The sequence below is a fragment of the Peromyscus eremicus genome, chromosome 19 (genome assembly GCF_949786415.1).
Source record: "Peromyscus eremicus chromosome 19, PerEre_H2_v1, whole genome shotgun sequence".
Taxonomy (NCBI): Eukaryota; Metazoa; Chordata; class Mammalia; order Rodentia; family Cricetidae; genus Peromyscus; species Peromyscus eremicus.
Genome location: NC_081435.1, coordinates 32,161,250 through 32,177,593, shown reverse-complemented (window position 1 = coordinate 32,177,593; position 16,344 = coordinate 32,161,250). Strand labels below are relative to the sequence as shown.

The window sequence follows — 16,344 nt, the reverse complement described above, 5'->3', positions numbered from 1 at the left end:
GACTCTTCACAGATTCAGGTTTGCTTTGCAGAAGATTTTCAACACGAAACAAGGGTGAAATTGCCACTGTGAAGTCAGGTGAGGGCAGCTAAGCACCCTGGGACTCCACAGGGCTTGAGTCACACATACCACTTTCCTAACAATGCACCTAGTAACACAAGGGCCCCCTCCTGGATCAATCCGCATGTACCCGCTGCTTTAAACAATCAAGTGAGTTGCTCTTTGACTGTCCTATACCAATACCCATTTCCATTTGAACATATTTTAAGATACAGTAAGGAATGAAGGAGGAAGAGAGATTAGCCAGTGTACTAGCTGGTTTTGTGTGTCAACTTGACACAAACTGGAGTCATCAGAGAGGAAGGAGCTTCAGTTGGGGAAATGCTTCCATGAGATCCAAACAGTAAGGCATTTTCTCAATTAGTGATCAGTCTGGGAGGGCCCAGACCATTGCGGGTGGTGCCATCTCTGGGCTGGAGATCCTGGGTTCTATAAGAAAGCAGACCCAGCAAGCCATGGAGAAGAAGCAGCATTCTTCCATAGCCTCTTCATTAGCTCCTGCCCCCAGATTCCTGCCCTGTTTGAGTTCCTGACCTGACTTCCTTCAGTGGTAAACAGTAATGTGGAAGTGTAAGCTGAATAAACCCTTTCCTCTCCAACCTGCTTTTGGTCATGGTGTTTGTTGCAGGAATAGAAACCTAAGCTAGCCATTACTTCACACTGGTTTGGGGCTCATGTACATTAAGGTAACTGTGTCCTCTGAGTGAGCTTTTAGGTAACATCCTCTTATGCTTATGCAAAATTGGACATGTCTATGATTAAAATCAGATGCACTGTGGGAGAAAACATAGTAAAAGGAGCTTACATCATTCAATCCTATCAATCAAAACAGAAAGACCTTCCTAGCAACCAACCTTTTCTCCTGGGCTGCGTAAAAATGAAGCCTCAAACCATAACTGGGGCTCTTGGACACTCTAGCTGCAGTAGGCTACTGCTTCTTTGCAGTGTGTCTTCTACCGTCTTTAAATGAAACTGCTTTGCCATTTGTATGCACTTTTTCAATTATCTTCATGAGATGCCAAGAGCCTTGAAACACTTATTGCCAACAGTGCCCACTGGCAGTACTCCCCCATTTACAGCAGAAAAGCTGTGTGCCCTACAGTATCCCCTGATGTAGTACCGATAACTCCAAAAAGACTTTTTAAAATGTTGAGAAGAGGGCTGAGGAGGTATCTCTATGGTTAAGAGCACTTGCTGCTCTTCCAGAGGACCCAGGTTTGATTGGCAGCATTCACAGGGTGGTTCAGGGCAATCAGTGACTAGAGTTCCAGGGGATCGTATTCTTTCTTCTGGCCTCTGCTGTTGGTGCACGCACATGATACACAGATATACATGCAGGAAAAACACTTATACACATAAAATAAAAATGTTAAAACATGTTATAAATAAACCATGCCTATTTCATTATGTTGGCAAAAATCTTTTTTTCTTTTTTTCTTTTTTTCTTTTTTTTTTTTTTGAGACAGGGTTTCTCTGTGTAGTTTTGGTGCCTGTCCTGGATCTTGCTCTGTAGACCAGGCTGGCCTTGACCTCCCGAGTGCTGGCATTAAAGGCATACGCCACCACTGCCCAGCCACAAAATCTTAGCCAGTGAGCTTGTACTTTAGGCAGCTACTATCCCTTCATGATTACTGCCATTTTCCACTATCAGTTTTACATCTGGGCCAAATAATACCATTTTTACCTAATTTACATTTTTTCTTTAAGCTCATTTATTTTCTTAACTGAAAAAAAAATGAACATAAGACTTGATAATCTCTTATGTGTGGAAGGAATTTGCCTTCATGAGATGCCAACTATAAAAGAATACACTAACAAAATCATCTCAGTTACTTGGTGGATACCATTACCTGACAAATGCTCCGCATTCAGATTAGCTCTATCTTTCACTGGAAGATATTAGGAAAACTAGTACTAAAATAACCAGATAGTTTTCTGGAAGAAATGTAGCACTGGAAGAAAATAAAGAATAACTTTCTCATTGTGTTACTTATCTCAATATTACTTAAGAGTCTATTATTGGATTATTACATTGCTATAAAGTTTTCCTATCTAGTCTCTCCTACACATAGATGAAATGTATATATGATATGTGTGTATGTACATATATATATAATATATATATATATAATATATATATATGTGTGTGTGTGTGTGTGTGTGTGTGCCAACTGAATCAAGCTAGGGTGATCAATGTGTTTGTAAATACCTGTCACATAAATGATTGCAAGCAAATCATTTACTTACCATGTTCATCCAGTAAAATATTGTCAGGTTTCATATCCCTAGAGGAGGAAATAAGGAAAAGATAAAGTTGTTCATAATAAAACAAACAGAGCCATATGGTAAAAGCAAAAATGCTCAATAGCTCCTATTTAGGGTTGAAACATTGTACTAGCATTTCATCCTATTATCATAGAATCTGATACAGTTAACATTAGATGTGTAGATTAGAAAACTAAGGATTTAGCCAAGGTCATAGGTCAATAAATGGAAGAACTGGGTTCTGAACCTCGGCTTGTCTCATGCACAAAGACTCTTAATTGCTATAGCATGAAAGTATTGGTCATCCCGGGTTTATGGGACATTTACATTGACATAAAGTAGCATGAGTAACATTATCCATTGTCTTCCTGTGAAACCCCAGTTACACATGATGTAATGCCTTTAATTGCTTAATTATTGTACTTGGGGTAGTAACAGAGACAAATTGTCTATAAGTTAGTGTATAACATGACAGCTGTAATTACTATATATATATATTGCATTGTGTAGTAGAAATTTGCTAAGCTGGTCAATTTCTGACTTGCTCAACTCAAAGCTAAAAAGGTAATTGCATGAGAAGGTAATGGCAATCTGCTTGGTAGTAATATTCATTTTATTATGTATATATTTATCAATGCATCATATTGTATACCTTTGAAATGTACCTTTGTTATTAGAAATGAAAAACAAAACCAAAAAGATGATAAGGGGAAGAGAAAACCACTCTCTTTCAATGAAAGGAGTTTGTGTTGACAGATGTGACCATTGATGGCTACAGTGTTTTCCATGTCCTCATGAAATGATTACACTGGGCAGTTCTCCTCAGTCAGAGACTAATACTATAGTTCATAACAACCCAAAATTCTCTATGCTCAGATTTTAACTACCCCTCCCTAATGTGCCATTAAAATACTTCTTCCTAGATTCACAAAAACCATTAGGAAGGAAATTGTAAAATGGATTTGGGAACACATTATCAGCTTGGTCAAGTGGCTTTTATGTTGTCAGATTAAAAAATGACCTTAGCTTTTGTCAGACCAAGGCTGGACATCATCTTTTCTTGACAAAATCAATAAGCTTTTAAAAAAAAACTTACTTATAAACAGAAGTCAGTACATGCTACTTCCAGCATTCAGGTGGCACAAATTGTTGTGAGTCTTGAAAATTCCCTTTCATGCCGTGGGCATGTTAAATTCATTCTGGACCCATAGAGGGATCATCTTTCTCTGTGGCAGGATTCTTTTCTGTGCTACAGGGTATAATTTACTAAAAAGTCAGTGTAACAGGTCTTCAAATTGCAGGTTGCTGTGGCAAAGCACTCTTGTAATATTGAAGACCTGTCTCCACACCCTTTGTTTGAAGAATTAATAAGTCCAAACTCACACATGTCATAGAAGCTAATGCATTATCTGGCTCTGTGTTCCAGCTATGTGAACATGTAGGATCCTCTAACATATTTCCTGCAAACCCTTGCCTGCTTGTTACTGTACTCGTTGCTCTTTAGCCTGAATCAGAACCTCTCACCGCCCCTCTGAGACACAGCAGATTCATCCTGGGCATCAGAGATTTCACTTCCTCCAAGAAACCTTCTATGACTTTCCAATGCTGGACCAAATGTTTTGATGTGGTTTTGCCCCCACCCCCACCCCCCCACCCCCTGTAATATGTGTCACACTTATATGTAACTCTTCTTCACAGTTAGGTTCATGACCTCCTTGATGCTGGGGATGGTTTCTTGGACAGCACATAGAGTCATGGTCTGTGGTGGTCATTAACAGAGACACAGGGAAATTCTAGCACACAGTAAGGGGGATCCAACAGTACAGGCCAGTAGCTACTGTACATCACCAAAACTCTCTGTAGGAGGAAGCTGGAGGTAAACCAGGTATCAGGCTCTTTCTGCCATTTTCAGATCGTATCCAGTTGATATCACTGTTTTCCAGGAAAGCAAGAGGCTCAGGCAGGAAACAGTTGGGTATGGCAAGGCCAATATCAATATCTCTTTGCCTGTGTTTATGAGGGCGCATGACAGAAATGAATCAGCACAGGTTTCATATTTTGTGAGTTTCCTATTAAGTACTTGAGTATCTTGGTTGACTCTTTTGGACTTTCTTATCTTTTTGTCCACTAGGTTTCCCTGAATCTATCTCAAAACTTAGACAATAATACAGAGGAATCAGAGAGATGAATAATTGGTTGAATATGCTTTCTTACTTCAATATTATATTTCCTCTCCCTGTATTTATCTACTTAGGTAAGCCACTGTGCTCAGATAACAGAGAGAGAAATGAGACCTTGTTCCCTCAGGGATGGGGAGGATGAGAAAGATACATAAGGAACCAAACCAGAAAGGTATGAAATGGTAAATGGGCTCATTTGTCACAACATCAGTGAAAGAATATGAGGAAATCTAATAAAAATGTGGATTTTTAAGCACTGTAATAAGTTACATAAGCTTAGACTCTAACTACACAGTTTTTTCAAACTATAATGAAGTAACTTCTAAATCAGTTCAGAGAAAATTACAGTATGATAAAATGGCTTATTCGTGTACCAGAAGAAACTGAAAAGAAATTGAGAGAGTTATATTAAAATTCCTACTAGATCAAGTTGAGTTTTCTAGTTCTGAATTTCAACTCCATTTCCTTTCTTTAGAAACACTTCAGTACCCTAACGTAAATCAGAATAAGAAACCACATTTCCTAAGCTGATTATTTAACTTGTAGCTGGTTTAACTTAATAGCCAATAGAACTGGATGTGTTTGAGGTTCCCTCAGAAGCTTGGAGCAGGGAGGACTTTCTGCCCTAGTTCAGACCTAAGCCATCAGACTCTGTGTCTGTCCAGAATTAATGGGATCCTCTCAAACATTCTGAGGAAAAGCCACATTCAGAAGGCTCATCAGGAAAGCAACAACCACCAATAGTAGATGCTGTTGAGCATGTGAAGGAAATATGCACACTGTTAGGAGAACTTAAGTGAGTCTGGCCATGGTAGAAATCAGCATTAAGGTTCTTCTAATGACCAAGACAAAAAAGACACAGCTATGTTCTCCACACAATAGGATGGAAATAAAATTGAGGGTTCATATCCAACTAAGTGTCAGTGTGCCAGGCAAGGCTGTGACACTGGCCTACTCTAAGGTCACTTCACATTTTGATCATTCCTCAAACCCTCACACCCTCCCTCACTTATTGCTTCCTCTCAATAGATGACTGTACGTTGTCACTTTGCAAAGAGCAGAGAACCTTGTGGACCCACCTACCTTTTAATTTACCACTGGCTATGGCATACCAGCTCTTCTGTGGGACTTGGAGTCCTGTCCTCTCTCCTTTCATACATTCCCTCGGTAAGTGTCCTTGCAGTCCACACCAGCTCCTCCTTCTCCTCTACGAAAATATGTTACAACCGAATCTCAAAGAAGCCACTTCCATCCTCACTCTTTCCTTAATGATGACACTTCTGAATTGAATGTTGGCAGGTGGAATTGGGAATGGCATCTGCCACTTTTATCTCAGATCACTAACCAAACTTTCATCTTCTTGGGTCCTTGAGATTACCCTCATCAGGTACGTCGGCTCCCTCACTGTGCCAAATCCAATCATCAGGCAGTTACTCATGCCTCAGTTCTGGCGTGAGGTGGGGGGTGTTGATCACTCCTTCCCACATGACACACTTTGTTTTCATGGCTTAGAAAAAAACCTCATTTTCTGGATTTCTTCTACCATGGAGATCCCGCCTCAGCCTCCTTTGCTAGTAACTTCTTGGTTGATTCTCTAAATGTGGGGCTCAATCAAGGTTTAAGAATATGCAGAACTATATCCCACTAAATGACTGCATTTAGTCTTATGATTTTAAATAGTATTTACATGCCAAATGATAATGCATATGAAGCACATTTCTAGTCCTTACCCTGGAATTACAGATAAGTACATAAAATTGCTTATCTGATGGTGTCATCTGTTTAAGATACACGAAAAATACAAAATTCCTTGAACAGAACCTTCTCTGTCTATCCATAACCCTCACACAATAACAAAATGATCCAAGAATTTCTTACCCCAGTATCTGGCCCCATAGTTCTCCCATTTTAAAATGGAAAATCTTGAACTAACTCTAAGCTTTCCCTTTTGAATTCCTAACACCAATTGCTTAGCAACTGCTGATAAATCTACCTTTAAAATAGAATTGCTGGAAATAGCATGGGGATCTCCCAGAATACGAAGTATGAAAATACCACATGATACAGCAACTTCATTTCTAAGGTGTTTAGCCCAGAGGTCTGAATGGGAATTTGCATAGGGATTTGTGTGCCCAGACCCAAAGCAGTGTTATTATTCACAACAGCTAAAAGGGAAAAGCAACCCGTGTGTCTATTGTTACGTGAAAAAGACAAAATATATTTACAATGAAGTACTGTTCTCTTAAAAAGAAGGAAATTCTTATAAATGCTGCAGCATTAATGAACACATTAATGTCTAGAAGACATTGTGCTGAGTGAAACAAGTCAGATACAAGAGAGCCGTTATTGCATGGTTCAAGCTATATGAGGTATGGAGAGCCATCAAATGCCCATAAATGCACATGCTAGAGTAGATAGAGAATGATAGTTTATCATTTAAAGGTATAGAGCTCTAATTCCGGTCAATGGGAAAGCTCTGAGGATGTGAGGTGGCTATGGTTTCAACCATGTTCAAATATTTACTGTATTTTGTCATTAAAATGATCCAGGTTCATAGCTTATACAATGTAAGCATAAATAGATGAATTAGTAACAGAATTAACATCTGCTGCTGCAAAAGCACTTCTCCATCAGATACTGCCATGGTACCTTTTCCTTGCCTCCCTGTTTTCTCCTGAAAATCTCTCATCTTCTTAGCATCTGGCAAGGAGTATCATACTCCATGTGCCTTCCCTGATTGAGCTCCCACTGGCTTCCACCCCCCAGGGAATAAGAATGACTCCACATCTGCTGCCCAGTACACACAGTAGTGTGCTGGTGCAGGTCAAATTGCACCACTGGCCTTTCTCCATCCAGCTCCCTAGCCTCCTTTCCTCCTCTCCCAGACAGCCCCTTATGCTCACAGTCCTGATCCCTGCCCACTTCCATGGCTGGAGAGCAAGGTGCATCACCCCCACCCCATCCGTCCTAACGTTTCTACCTGTCCCATAGTTAGTAAAATACCATCACCACCAGTTGTTTCATTGTTGATCTGCTCATTATTTCTATCTCTTCTATAAGGATGAAAGTTCTCTGAGCAAAGAGTGTCATGTTTAATGCTGTAGATACTGGGACTCATAAAAGTGCCCAGAACAGAGTAAAGTGTTTTAGTAAATGTTCATCATAAAAATCACGCATGAGCCGGGCTGTAGTGGTGCACGCCTTTAATCCCAGCACTCAGGAGGCAGAGGCAGGTGAGTTTGAGGGCAGCCTGGTCTTCAGAGTGAGTTCTTGGACAGCGAGAGCTACATAGAGAAACCCTGTTTTGAAAAAAAAAAAATGCATGAGTCCTGGTACTAAACTCTGTAACACAAAACAGAAACACAAAAGCTTCCAATAGGTCTTCCATGGCAGTTATACTGCATTCGCTGCCAGCCAACTGCAAACCTGACCCCTTTTAGTAAATGTCTGAGCATGCATCAGAGTGAGGGATGACAGGCGAGCTCTGTGCAGTGAGCGCAAATGACTTCAGACAGGGGCTTTGAATTTGGAGAGTGGTAAAGTCTAAGTCTAGGGACGCACCTATTCAATAAACCACAAACAAAGCTATGTCTTTCTGAGTCTGCTCTTTCCACCTTCAAGGACTATAAACAGTAGGAAGAAACCCAATGCTCCCTGTGGTACAGTCCAAGTGGAACTGATATATCTGTCATTCTCACTTGAGTGACTTTACAAGACATTAGCAGAGTTTAATAGGCTAATTACATCCCTTCACTGCACCTACCCTGGAGTCAAGTTGCTCACCCTGCAACTTCACACGGGGTGTGTGAAAATGGGGAACAAGGAACTCATTGTATCCAAACCCAGATCAACTTCCCAAGCATCCCACAATTTCTGACTAGGCAACAGGTTTGTTTGGTTTTGGTTTTGTTGTTGTATAGCATACCCTCAAGCAGGGTCATCTTCAAGTTCTTGAGAGGGGAAAATTGTGTGTGTATGTGTATGTGTGTGAATGTGTGTGTGTGTGTGTGTGTGTGTGTGTGTGTGTGTGTGTGTGATAAGATTCAGAGTGTCACATAAAGACTACTGGTCCCCAAACTAGGCCTATATTAAAAGTATGGGGTGGTAGGACGGAAGAAGAAATTATAAACAAAACGTAAGTTGAAACAGGAAGCAGAGTAAAGAGTTTTCTGGACCAGACTGTGTCCCAGACACAGATACTATCCTCTAAGATTACACTTCACAAGCTTTGCTTACAATCCCAGTTCTCTCCCTTGCTTCTCATGTAATCTCGGACCCATAATTTAAGCTAGGATACCTGACCTTTCATCATCTGCACACATGATCTGATCTCTGTAATGGAGCCATGGTAAGGAATAAAGGTGGAGCCCTGGTGAGGAGTAAGGGCTACACAGCCTGGCAAGGGTCTGCACTTAATCTCTGTTTTACCAACTGTCTGCTGAATCTGCTCATCTCCAGCATCTCTTGCTCTTTGCTCCAGGGAAGATGAGTTACAGAAACCATTAGTAGAGGATCAGATAAAGGGACTGTGGGCTCTCAGGACCACACTGAATATTTCCAATGTTCAGTAAATGTGTTGGACATACTTGATATTCCTTTTAGATACATATGACTATTTTAGGTTAACAATACTTTCTAATTTTCATTCCAACAAACACATCCATTATGTGGTAAGAAAACAGGTTCTATTCATTATCATGGTAACATTAAGAGGGGAGGTGTTTCAGGGATCAATGAAAATGTCATTTGGCATGCCTTAAACAATTTGTGTTTCTCTTCCCATCATGTCACTCACGTTCTCTTCTCAGTACCTTCCCATCTCACATAGCTTCTCCTATAGTCTGTGAATTTCTGCCCAATTGCTCCTGACATAACCCCCTTAGCATACAAAAGCTACATCATTAGACACCTATCCCAGCACCCCCTGCTTCTCCAGATCCCCACCACCTAAGCTTTTATCACCTAAGAAAGCCTTGCTTTTTCAGTAGAGTGGGAAGAGGGCAGGAGGGAGCAGATGCTGAGGGACACTCAGTGGAAAACAGATTAAGCTTCAGTAGAGATTGTTCAGGGAATTAACAGAAACATTAATTCAAGACACGGGGAAGAACCTCTTCACAGTCCCCCATTTCCAACGCTGGCAGGAACCATGATGAAATCTTAGTCTGTGACACAGCTGTCACTAAGGCTTGAAAGGGCCTGGCTGAAAGCTATGTTTAAGTGCAGAGTACAGTGGAGAGGCCAGCCTGACTTCCAATGTCTTTGAGCCCTGATCTTTAGTGATTCACCCATGTCTTGTTCTAAAGGAGCACCCCCTGACAGTTGTCTCTTATTCTTGATTCATCCCCAAAATAAATCAGCAAAGCTGATTTTCAATCAATAATCTACTAATATTCTCATAATTACCCTGTTTATAAATGGCAGAGGTGGTATTTAACTCACATACCTTTTCCTCACTGACTAGCTTAGCTATTTTAAGTAGAACGGGAGCTAGGTTCCCTAAAGACCAATTGAACTAGTAGTTTCTGCCTAAGTTGATGACGAAGGCTTCCATGGACAAAGGGAATGAGGGTCATGATTGATTAGCAGTTCCTAATATGAACACAGAAGGGATGCTTGGGGACAATCACCAAAACTTTCTGGACCTGTCCTACCTTCTAAACAATGCTACTACTTCTAGCTGGGGTCATTCTTGCCTGTGCCATGGTAGCTGAGTGACAAACGTCTGATAACAAGTGTCTTTCATGTCTCAGAACAGCTCTGTGCTATGAATGTCACTGCATTTGGACAGATGAAAAAGGAGAGGCTTAGAGAATGACATCTCATCCAAGATCACCAGACAAGACCTCACAGAGCTAGAACCCTACCACAAACTGATGTAAATCTGACTTAACTTTTGGGATCTTCATGCCTTACTTCTCCTAAGGAAAGAGAGAGAGATGTTTTTATACACTCAGAGGTTGAGCTCAGCTCAAGTTGTCTTACAGCAAGTATATTTTTGATCATATTTGCCTACTGTAGATTTATAAGTCATACACATATTCTACTTTATGATGCTTTGCTAAAGATCAGATGTTATGTGAATGTAGTTTAAGATACATTGATATCGAAAAGGCAGAGCCTAGTGAAAAGCTGGCTTTGCTTAGCTATTATTCCAGTTTCCCATGTCATGCTATCTCTCCCACTCCATGTATTCCTGCCTTTGTGGTGCCGTCTGCCATAAGATGTCTGCCCCAGCTGCAGGGGCCTCACAGTGCTTTAGTATTTGGGCTTCCAGTCCCCATGAGTATAAGATAAATAAAGCCCATTTCTTTATAAATACCCAGCTACAACTGTTTTGATTTAGCAATGAAAAATAGACGAATATATACGTCCAAGTCTATTTCATTTTTTTTTTAAGTTTTCACTTTCTCATTGTAGAGAAAAAAAATCTGTTCTCTGTGAAGATGAGATGCATTCATCCTGATGACACAGGTTCCCAGCAGTGGAGAGAACAGACACCCCAGCTTGAGAAGTGTGTCTGTATATAATAGTCCTAGTAATGAGAGTTTTAAAAATTGCAATCTCTGGAGACAATGCTTGCCCAAGGAAGAGTCTCCTTTAGGGCTTAGCATAAGTCAACACTCACTAGTTACCATTAGCACCTTTGATTCAGATCCACTCTGGTGGAAACCCACATGCATCAACTAATAGAGTAACAGGGACCCAGGCCAACTCACACAGCCACTAAGACCACAGTGAACTCTCAACTCCACAGGGTTCAAGTAAAGATGCCCCAGCCTGGAGAAGGGAAGGCACCTAGAAGTAAGGCGGAACCAAAGGGAATAAGGTCTATTAATCATAGAGAAACAAGGATAAAATCTCTTTTAAAAGTCAGGTGATGGAGACGAGTATTCAATTAGAAAGAAGATGTAATCTATACTTCAACTCCAGAACCAAAGGCACCCTCTCTAGCAGAAGGAAAAATAAACTTGTCATTTGAAAATGAAGCAAATTAACTCTCCAGATGCCAAGAGAATTAAAAATAAAACAAAGCTAGAAGAACATCTGTATCTTTCCAGAGCAGACTACGACTCCAAGAGCCCGGGGATGACAGGATTTGTATGTCAAGCACATGCCTTGTTTAGGAAACAAGTCACAGAATACAACCAGCTGGTCCATGCCCTGAGCTGTTTTGTTTTACTGTCCTATCATAGCATACAAGGTTATAATGAAATGTCTGTATCAATTATGTATCATTTGCCTGAAAATCATGCTAAGTGTTTTACGCATATTATTTCAATTACTTCCTCCCCTGCTCCACCAAATACCTGATGGTAAACAGTATTATCATTTTGACCTTAAAGATAGTGATACTGAATTCAGGAGAGACTGGGAAATTGTCTAGGTCTCATAGCTACTGAAGGGTGGAGTAAAGCCAGGATTAGAACATTGGTTACGTAAACCCAGACCCCCGTTTTGAGTGGATGGAGATATGCAATGTTAAAACTGCAGACAAGTGCGTGATGTGGTCACAGAAGGAGAAAAACCAGACATCAGAACAATGGGGTGCAGACAGAAGTGCTGGTAGGAGAGTGAAAATTCAAGGCAGAGAACAGCTGCTTGGGCAGACGCTACAAGGAGGAGGAATGCACCCATGCAAATTGCTTAAATGAGCAAAATTGCAGTTCAGGCTGACTGGCCGGGTCCTGCATTAATCGCTGCCTTGTTTTTTTTTTTTGTATTTATTTATTTTTTTACATGTGTTTTGATGCTAGCGACAATAATCTTACCTCTCTGACTTATGCAGGGAGTGTGAGGATGCCCACGGCAGCTTTGATTGCTGCCAGCTGGGATGTGCTCCTGGGCAATGAGCTGGGATGTGTGCTCTGCTTTTTGATCATTGAACTGGAAGGCTGCGCTGCACTGTGACCATAGCAGAGGGAGGAAGACAGCCCTACAACCATGTAATCATGTCTGAGCATGATGGAAATGCACCAGGAAATCCACAAAGCTGACTGTGGAATGGTGGCCGTGTCTTTACCACCTACTGACCTGGACCACTCTCTTCCCCCACCCACTTCCCAGGTAAAATCTCTCGAGATGGACAGTCAGTCACTGCACTGTTTTTTGGCAGGACCTGATTCTAAGGAATATGGTGCTTACTCAGTACTCACCAAAGCACCCAGCAGAGCCCAGACCCTCCTGAAACCCCTCCTCACACTTTCTAAGATTGCCTGCCATATTCCCCTGCATCTGCAGCTTTTTCCTTTGGAACAAATACCAACAAACATACTGGGTTTTAGATTACAGATGTGCTTCATGCATTCCTGGGGATGTGAGCAGGTAGGAATTAGGTAGACACACTTCAGGAGGAATGGTGCATCCAGGCTCCTGTGCTGATTCCATGCTGGCACCAAAAGCACAGCTTTGAATTCTAGATTGCCATTTTGTTCCATTAGTGATTTGATTTGCTGGTTCCTGATCTCAGAACATTTGCTACAGCTTTAGACCTCGCTTATAGCTCTAGGGCAGAAAGCAGCTGAACCCAGCGGCACTAACTGGGTTTCTCCTGTTTTATTAGGGAAGCCAATAACTTTTTTTCTTCCTTTTTGAAGAAGTCACTAGCCATACTGACTCATACCCATATTGAAGCGGGGATGTTGGGAACATAATCACTGTGATTGACCTAGCCCAAGCACTGAACACTAACCTGGGTCTTTGCTACCAACCTGGGGTTATCTCACCAAGAAAGAAGGGAGATTTCTATATAACCAGGCAGTTTGGAATGCCACTGATGCCAACTCGCCTGAGGGTGAACCACAGTCTGGTTATGTTTGACTCTAGAAAGTCAATGAATCTCCCCTTGGTATACAGTAACTACTGAATGAGCATTGGAAATTGTAGGAAGAATAAGTTGTACATAAGGACAGTGTGATAGATTTAAGTAGAGTAAGAATATAAGTGTCCTATGTAAGTATGTGAATTTGCAGATATTTAATGACTAGAATCACATGCTCACAAAGCTCAAAGAATGGAGACTAGTGGGGTGGACACAGGTGTAGCACTCTGATGGACCTCTTCTGGGCCAGGAGTTGTCACTGGGTTGATGCATCTAGGAGTATCAGGCGAGCATACTCTGGCATTTTATAACTGGTATTGAGACAAAGAACAACCCTCCCTAAATGCACTTGACTGATGAGTAGGTGATATTAGACTAAGTGCTCAGAAAAAGACATCAAATCTTTGCTGTAAACACTCCATAACGCTTTCCCTTTAAATAATCGAAGTTGTTAGTGGCACACTGCTTGATAGACAGCTGCCAGACCCTTCTCTGGTGCCCAGCTGCCTTGAGTGAGGAGCTGTCAATCACAATGTCCCTTGTATGATTGTGATCAGCTGGCTTGTGATCATGGCCGCTTAGCTGCTTTGAATACTTCCTGGACCTTCTGAGGAAATTCCACTCCAGCTGTAAGGACCACAGCAACTGTCAGCATCCACACTGCCCATCACACACACCCACAAAAAAAACACCCCAAGGATTGAATCTGTGCTTTATTCAGAGAGCTGCAATCTGGGAAGTCAGAATGAAATCTGCCTTCCCCGATCTTTCTCTCATTAGCATTTTCATACAGAACCCGAACAAAGGCATCAAATCCATTCAGAATCACTTCTGTCCAGGTGGGTCTTGTCTCTGGAACTGCCCCCCCCCTCCACTGCAAGGGGAGGGTTGACATACACCAAGGCCACAGAGCCTTGCACACCTACTGAGCCATTCTGGACCACAGCTAGTTTTAAGGTTAACTCACAGAGAAGAGATCATTGGCCACGGGCATGTGCTGACTCCATCCTTCAGAATAAAGTGCAGATGTGCTGACTAGCGACACGCCACAGCCACAACTGCAGCAGAGGCACTGATGTTCATACTGGAAGGCCTTTCTCCAGTCACAACTGCCCAGGACTGTTGGCAGCATCTTTGAGAGATGTCACTCAAGTCACAACAAATGTCAGTGACCTCTAGGTGAACCTGACTGCAGTCATTCCCAATGGTCCTTCCCATCTTGCTGCTGTCTCCAGCCAGGCCAGGTAGGGAGCAGGTCCCAGCCTGACTCAGTGCAAAGCCGGCGACAGATGAAGTGTTGACTATGCTGCAGAACTAGGGTCTGCGTCTGCCTCTCCCCTGTTCTGATTATGTAAGCATCCTACGTCAGCCTTCTTTGGTCAGTCAGGAAAGTCTGCCCATGCACTGACAACCTCCCTATGCTGTGACACTAGGCCATGTCATATTTTTTACTTGTTTATGATCTTTATGATGGATAAAGCGGGCTGAGCAGGTTACAGTAAGAATAGAGGAAATCAACCAACAGGCTTCCAGTCCCAGGCAGTGAAGAGCCACAGCCATAAGGCCACTTGAGAATGACTTATGGGGCTATAAGTCCTGGAAACTGCTAGGGCTATAAGTTTTCAGAACACTCAGCAACTTAGACAGCTAAGGAAGAATTCTAGAGATCTGCGCTACTGACTGTGGAGCCTGTCGGGCTGAGAGGCTATGAAGAACTCAGTAGAGTAATGGCAGATCCCAGCCCCGACAAGAGCTCCAGAGCTACCAAAGGCTTGACACTGAGAGCTTGGACTCTGTAGTGGTATTATTGGCTGTTACTGGGCCACTGTAATTCAACACACAAAGCAATAAACCTTTACTGGGATACCTACAGCCACTTGCTGGCTTTGAAAGCAGGGAGGCCCTAAGCCTTTATTTCTGAAGGTGCAGAGCTATTAGCTTCTGGTTTTGAAAGCACAATATGCTTTTGAGTTGTGTGCCCAGATCTATAAGTGTCTGGCACTGAAAGCCGTAGCTATAGGTCAGTACTTCTCGATTCGGAGCTTTGGGCCTCTGGAATTAAAAGCCACTCTGTAAGACTCAGGTTCTGAAAAGTGTTAGACTTTCAACTCCAGCAGAAGCTGCCTTTTGCCTGTTCATTATTTCTACCTGACGAGTAAAAGAACCCTCATGTATTTGTGACAGGATGATGAAGCAGTTTGTGCAGACTACACACAAGCCCCATACAGGCTTTACTGTGTTACATAGTGTTGGATTATACATGTATGCATATATTTTATAAAAATATAAAGGTATATAACAATTAATAGGCTTTATATACATAAACACATATAATTAATATACTCATGCAACCGAAAATTAAATGCATAGATATATTAATTCATAGAGTCACATGATGGCAATTGTCTCAGTAACAAATGCTTCAGTCCAGCTCTAGATATTTCCAGCTTCACTTGAGGTAGAAGTTAGGGATGTGTGCTTTACAGTCAGATGATCCAGGTTCAAATCCCAAATCTGCAACTTCCTAATTCTGGGACCATGGGTAAATGCGATCACCTTCCTAATATGCATTCCTCACTCTCCTAATAGTTGCTGTAGTTTTCACTTGGCTATTTAAACAGATAAGATTCTATGTAGCTTAAGGACACCTACTCTATGCTGACTCTAAGCATAAGCTAAGAAATGTCTTGTCATGTGACTACAGTTACCAGACCAGGGATGGACTGGTGACCCAATTTGAGCTACTAAATAGGAATGAGAGTGATTAGAAGCTAAAATAAAAGCCCCCTTGGTATCCTGAGTCAGGTTTTTAGAAGGAATGGTGATCATTGGATTCAGAAGAGTTAGCATGGAATACAAGTACTGTGTTAGCATTACATGGAGGAGCAGGCTGAGGATGGAGGGTCCACAGAAAGAGCAGATGAGAGAAAGAAGCTACTTGGTCAATGCTGCTGCTGGATTGTTGAATACGTAATCTGTAGACAAGCTTACATCTGGATTTTCCAGTTTTATAGGATAATA

At 41.7% G+C, this 16,344-nt stretch overlaps 1 protein-coding gene across 2 annotated transcripts in view; it reads right to left on the bottom strand.

Moving 5' to 3' along the window:
- The window catches only part of Stk32a (serine/threonine kinase 32A), a 113,856-nt gene that overhangs the window by 25,544 nt on the left and 71,968 nt on the right, over window positions 1–16,344 (bottom strand). For both annotated transcript variants that reach the window (XM_059246521.1, XM_059246522.1), the window contains exon 6: window positions 2,308–2,345. In XM_059246521.1, the coding sequence (XP_059102504.1) occupies window positions 2,308–2,345 (38 nt within the window). The remainder of the gene's footprint in view (window positions 1–2,307; window positions 2,346–16,344) is intronic.